The sequence below is a fragment of the Nicotiana tabacum genome, chromosome 12, assembly GCF_000715075.1.
Source record: "Nicotiana tabacum cultivar K326 chromosome 12, ASM71507v2, whole genome shotgun sequence".
Taxonomy (NCBI): Eukaryota; Viridiplantae; Streptophyta; class Magnoliopsida; order Solanales; family Solanaceae; genus Nicotiana; species Nicotiana tabacum.
Window position 1 is genome coordinate 49,743,619 of NC_134091.1, and position 5,143 is coordinate 49,748,761.

Here is a 5,143-nt window from a genome sequence, read left to right on the forward strand (position 1 = left end):
GTCATAGCTACTTTACTGGAATTAAGCTTCCTCTAGTACCAGCTGCTGTCAACGGGTGGAGTGTGAATCCAGATATCGTGGTTCTCTCTCATATACACTCCATGTACCCATCTAATCCATAGTAAAATAATTTTTGTGTAACAAAAGAAAGAGATTTTTGGATAATGAACACAAAGTTGAATGACTTTTACGTAACAAAAGAAAGAAAAATGACTTTTGGGTAATGAACACAAAATTGAATGACCACACATGAAATTTACTCCTACAATTTTGAATGATTTTCTTAATAAATTATCTTATTATCATGCATTTAGCTACATACTTATGTAATTTTAAAGTATCACTTATCTAATAAACTTTTTCTTCTTGATTTCCAATTAAAGGAAATTATTTGTGGTGAGATCGATACAGTAGGAATTGACCAACATAAAGTATGTTTATATTACAGAAAGGAAACTTCCCCTGAACACGAAGAAACATTAAGGAAAGACAAAATTAGAAAAGAAGGCAAAATTTCCGCTATTTAAAAATGTAGCCAATGAGATGCAGCCGTACACAGGCATATTTGTTCCAGCTAGCAGCTGATTGCAACCTATAAATTTAGTTCTATGCTATATTTACTCCACTGACATATTTCCACCAAATTTAGTTCATAGATCACATTCGGACAAGCCAAAGCTACTTTGAAGTGGAAATGACAAACGTACCCTCAGTTCTTAGCCATATTTTCCTCTGCGTGTCCTAATCAACAACTGCAACTAAAGAAGCTTCAAGATCCATTTACAGTTTTATACTTCTCATTCTTTTTTGCTAATACTCAGCTCTATAAAGCTGTTTAGCTTCGTGGGTTCTCTTCAAAATCTTGATTTTTCATCTTTGTTTGGAGATATAGCTTGATTTGTCTGTTGCTATAAGGTCTGTTTTACAACTTAATGTTCATTCTTGGTGTTCATATAGATGGTGAATAGGTTGAAGTTGAGTTCTTTTGGCCATTTTAGGCCTAAAGATTTGAACTTTGGCAAGTTGAAGCATTGTCAAACTTGGATTTTTCATTCGTTCAATAGGGTCCTTGTAATTGGATCCTTATTATTGTTGTTTCTTGTGGCAATAGGGTTTGGTTATTTCTACAATACAAATTCTTTTCCACAACCAATTGTTCTTGAAAATGCAGGAGATAATAGAACAAATACTAACTTTAGTGGTGAATGCAATTTATTTGTTGGAAATTGGGTGCCTGATGAAAGTTATCCTTTGTACAATGCATCAGAATGCCCATTTGCTGAACAAGGTTTTAGTTGTTTAGGTAATGGTAGGAAGGATAAAGAGTATCTCAAGTGGAGGTGGAAACCTAGGAATTGTGAAATTCCAAGATTTGATGTTCATGTAATCTTGAAAAATTTAAGGGGAAAAAGGATTGTATTTGTTGGTGATTCATTAAGTAGAACTCAATGGGAGTCCATGATATGCATATTGATGACTGGTGTTGAGGACAAGAATAGCGTGTATGAAGTCAAGGGAAGGAAGATCACTAGACAGATTAGGCATTTACAAGTTCGATTTAGTTCCTTTAATTTTACAGTTGAGTTTTATAGGTCAATTTTCCTAGTACAGCCTGGATCGCCACCAAAACGTTCACCAAAGAGGATCGAGAAAGCACTAATGCTTGATAAGTTGGATGATATAAACAAGGAATGGATTGATTCCGATATACTAATCTTTAATACCGGCCATTGGTGGACTCCCACCAAGCTTTTTGAACTGTAAGTGATCTGGTCATGCTGAATTCCTTGTTCTTGAAGACGTTAGTTCTTCTTTTGTGCAAGACTCTTTACTTTCATTTGGTATTATGCCCTTGCTTACCGTGGTAATTTTCGTCGTGCTATATACTGCAACTCTCTTGTGCTAGAACTTCAGCTTGGAAACTTATCATTTATATATTTGCTTGATTAGGTAACATGATCTTAAGCTGGTAAAATAACTGATGATGTTACTGATCATCAAATAATTGACCTGTTTCTTTTTTATTTGATATAACCTAAGTCTAGGAGACATGTAGATTCGTCGCAGTTGTGCTTTGTAGTCTGAAAATGGACACTATGAAATTTTGAGAGTCTTCTTAAGCAGAATTTGAGATCTTGACCTAAGCAGTTAGAGAGATTGGAGTGTCCTCACCAAATCCACATCATATCTAACTAGAGAATCTTACATCACCCAAGTTACCATCTTCTTGTGAGAAGATATGTTTTACTCTTTTCCATGTGAATCTTTGTTACCTTTACTTATTTCTTGTTGGGAACAAAATGTTTGTTCGCTTCCTGGTTCTCCTTGTATCTCCTTTAGATGCATGATGATGGTCATTCTGATTATAACAACCGCTTACGGTATAAAAGCTTCTTAACCCAGTCTCTCAAGTAGCGCACAACTATTCGTCATTTATCATGCCAACCTTTTAAATCAGTTTTGTTTGATAGAGTTGGTCATTTCCTGATAATGAGAATCAGTCTCCTTGTCACAAAATTAACACTTTCAAGGTAAATGAAAATATCCCCGACTTACGCATCTGAAGTTGCCTCATGGCCTATATTATGTAACAGGACTAGTGGGGCTATTCTCATTTCATTTGAGCTTTTGCAACTAAAGCTCAATTATTTGATAATAGTTCTTAGTTCAACATGTGCCTAAGACTACTATTATCTAGATTTTGAAAATTTTATGTTCACTGTCATGCTAAATATCCGTAAATATAACTAGGAAAGTTAACTTAGATCTTCTACATAATACATGAGTTGCAAATAAGGGATGTCTTAATGCTTGTTCAACATCATTATGCGGCAAAACTTGATAAAAAGATCCCTCACCGTAATGAATACATTTCCATATCTGTAGCTTCGGTTGTTAAAGAATCGATTTGTTATGGATAAAAGTAGGCCTTCAGATTTCAAATGCCTAGTAAAGGGATCATACTAGATAGATTTTCACAATTTTGATTTACTCTGCTCACATGCGTGATTGTGTGTGTGAGAGAGTGAGTTTCCATCAGACAGTGTAATTATGCAAGAAATTGAACTACTTCTCCTCTTACTTATCAAGTACTTTAAGATGAATTCGATTACAGTTAAACCCGTGGGGCTTTATGTGTTTTACGTGCTAGTAAATGCTTTCTGAAGATACTCCACTATTCTGCACTTTTTATGGCGAAGTTACTTTACCAATTTGTCCACAGAACTCTTCTGACATGCTTCTTCAGACAGGGGCTGGTACTTCCAGATTGACGGAAAGATGAAACTCGGAATGACAATAAATGGTGCCTTCAATAAAGCCTTAACTACTTGGCAATCTTGGATCGAAAATAAGATCAACTCTGATAGAACACGTGTATTCTTTCGGACTTTCGAAGCTACTCATTGGAGGTATGCTCAATTTACTACTAATATAATGTGTTGGTATCCTTTGTCTTGGCTTTTTTACTTCCTTAAAAATTACTGTCTAGGCTATAGTTAGAGGGCAATTTGTCCGATAGTTGGATATAATTTGAGTAAGAGCTGTTTATTCTCCACTTGTATCTCTTTTCTAAATTTGATGAGAGCCTTCTTATGCTTGAATCAGTGCTGGACCCCGTGAAAAATGCAACGTGACACGACAGCCCTGGTCGGACACCAACGGCAAGGATAAGAGTGCATTTTCGGACATGATAATTGATACTGTGAAAAATGCAGCAATCCCTGTGACACTGCTGCATGTCACTCCGATGGGGGCATACCGAAGCGATGCACATGTTGGTAATTGGAGTGACAATCCATCAGTTCCAGATTGTAGCCATTACTGCTTACCTGGTGTGCCTGATATGTGGAACGAACTTCTTTTTGCCTTTCTATTTTCAGAACAGCAATATCAGATTCATTAGCTTCATGAATATATGCAAGTACATTTCGTGTTGTTTTCTCTTTCCCTTACTGATTCAATATTTCTCGGAATATCTGTTAGTTAAGTATTCGGGCTTGAACCCGTTGTCCTCTGTTCGATAGTTTGATTTCAACATTTGTTTACATTTTCTGCAGATTTTATTCAACTTGATTACCTTTACCACACGAAAGTCTTGGTCATTGTGAGCGAAAGAGGGGCCGCCGTGGGGGAGAGATTGAATTTTTTTTAAATTCTTTTTTTTGTGTGTATGGTGGTCTACATAAACAGTGATGATTCCTATAGCCGGTCTCAAAGTAATTGAGATTAAGGCATAGTAGTAGTTGTTGTTTATCGTGTGGTGCTTCGAGAGAGCTTGTACTCTAGCCATTTATTAGGAATACGAAATTTGATTTAGAGGAAAACATGCCAAGGTGCCGTAATGGTCTGTGTGTACAATTCGATCTGTCAAATCGTCTAAAAGCAATTTCTTTAACATTGTTAATGATTTCATAATTTCATTAGGCAAGAGAGAAACAATGGTGATAGCAAAATTTCAATATGAAAGAATGATGATGATTCGAGAAAAAACTTAAATCACTCACCCAAGAAAGGCAAAGATGAGAAAAAAGAATTTCACTCATTGCAATTAGTTAGTCGATAATTTTGTATTAGACTTACATCGTTAAAAGCTGGAACTGAGTTCTCCGTCTTGGGAAATTAGGGATTAACAAAACGAATGTATGTAATCATTTGTTCATACATTAAGGAACAAAATGATATGTATGATGGAAGGGATATTAAAATCCATGCACGCACATAGTTCGGTTAATTTAGTGTGACAAAAAATAGTTTCGTAAAATTTATTAGTATTATATTATTTAGGGGTGTTCAAATAACCAGAAAATCACACACAAACCGATAAGTCAAATTAGGTTTGGTTTGATTTGATTTGGTATTGAGTAAAAAAATCTGAACCAAACCGACATATGAATATATAATTTTTATATTTATTTTATAACTTTATATAGAATTCTCTTTAAAAAATATTTAGAAATTTGGGATCCTCTCATGGGATGTAATATTTAATAGAATTATGAAGTGCATTCATTTTTATGTACTTTAAATAATGGGTTGTATCATCACTTTCTTATCAAGTATTATTGAAATGCGTCAATTTCTTTGTTCTTTCATATTCATATGTCAAGATTTGTTAATTTCTTATATCTTTTTCGAATTTGAA

At 34.8% G+C, this 5,143-nt stretch overlaps 1 protein-coding gene across 1 annotated transcript; it reads left to right on the top strand.

The window, feature by feature from the left end:
• The first annotated feature begins 623 nt into the window (after nt 1-623).
• On the top strand, nt 624-4,325 carry LOC107776292 (protein trichome berefringence-like 7). Its single transcript, XM_016596167.2, has 4 exons — nt 624-1,760; nt 3,252-3,410; nt 3,607-3,922; nt 4,059-4,325. Exons 1-3 carry the CDS (start codon nt 958-960, stop codon nt 3,902-3,904), a joined length of 1,260 nt encoding a protein of 419 aa, XP_016451653.2. The 5' UTR covers nt 624-957; the 3' UTR covers nt 3,905-3,922; nt 4,059-4,325.
• The last annotated feature ends 818 nt before the right edge of the window (nt 4,326-5,143 follow it).